Source organism: Penaeus monodon, chromosome 23, assembly GCF_015228065.2.
Source record: "Penaeus monodon isolate SGIC_2016 chromosome 23, NSTDA_Pmon_1, whole genome shotgun sequence".
Lineage (NCBI taxonomy): Eukaryota > Metazoa > Arthropoda > Malacostraca > Decapoda > Penaeidae > Penaeus > Penaeus monodon.
Window position 1 is genome coordinate 41,487,742 of NC_051408.1, and position 220 is coordinate 41,487,961.

General features: G+C 52.3%; 1 protein-coding gene across 1 annotated transcript in view; it reads left to right on the forward strand.

Moving 5' to 3' along the window:
• LOC119588087 overlaps positions 1 to 220 on the forward strand; it is a gene marked incomplete at its 5' end in the record, with an annotated part of 20,276 nt that overhangs the window by 4,527 nt on the left and 15,529 nt on the right. The window contains 1 exon segment of the mRNA XM_037936796.1: positions 25 to 143. Within this exon segment, the coding sequence (XP_037792724.1) occupies positions 25 to 143 (119 nt within the window).

Sequence of the window (220 nt, forward strand, 5' to 3'; positions counted from 1 at the left end):
TTTACATTTTCCTCTTCTCCCTAGAACGAAGCGATGCGAGGCAGTCGGATTCCTACGTCCTGAACACACCAGGTTGCGCCATACCTGATTTCACCCCCGATCACTCGAGCATTGCCAAGTACAAGGTCAAGACACGGATTAAGGTATGGAGGAGAGTAGTGAGGGAAGAGGGGTGGGGGTAAGTGCATGTGGAAACACGTACTTGCAGTCACGGGCGCAA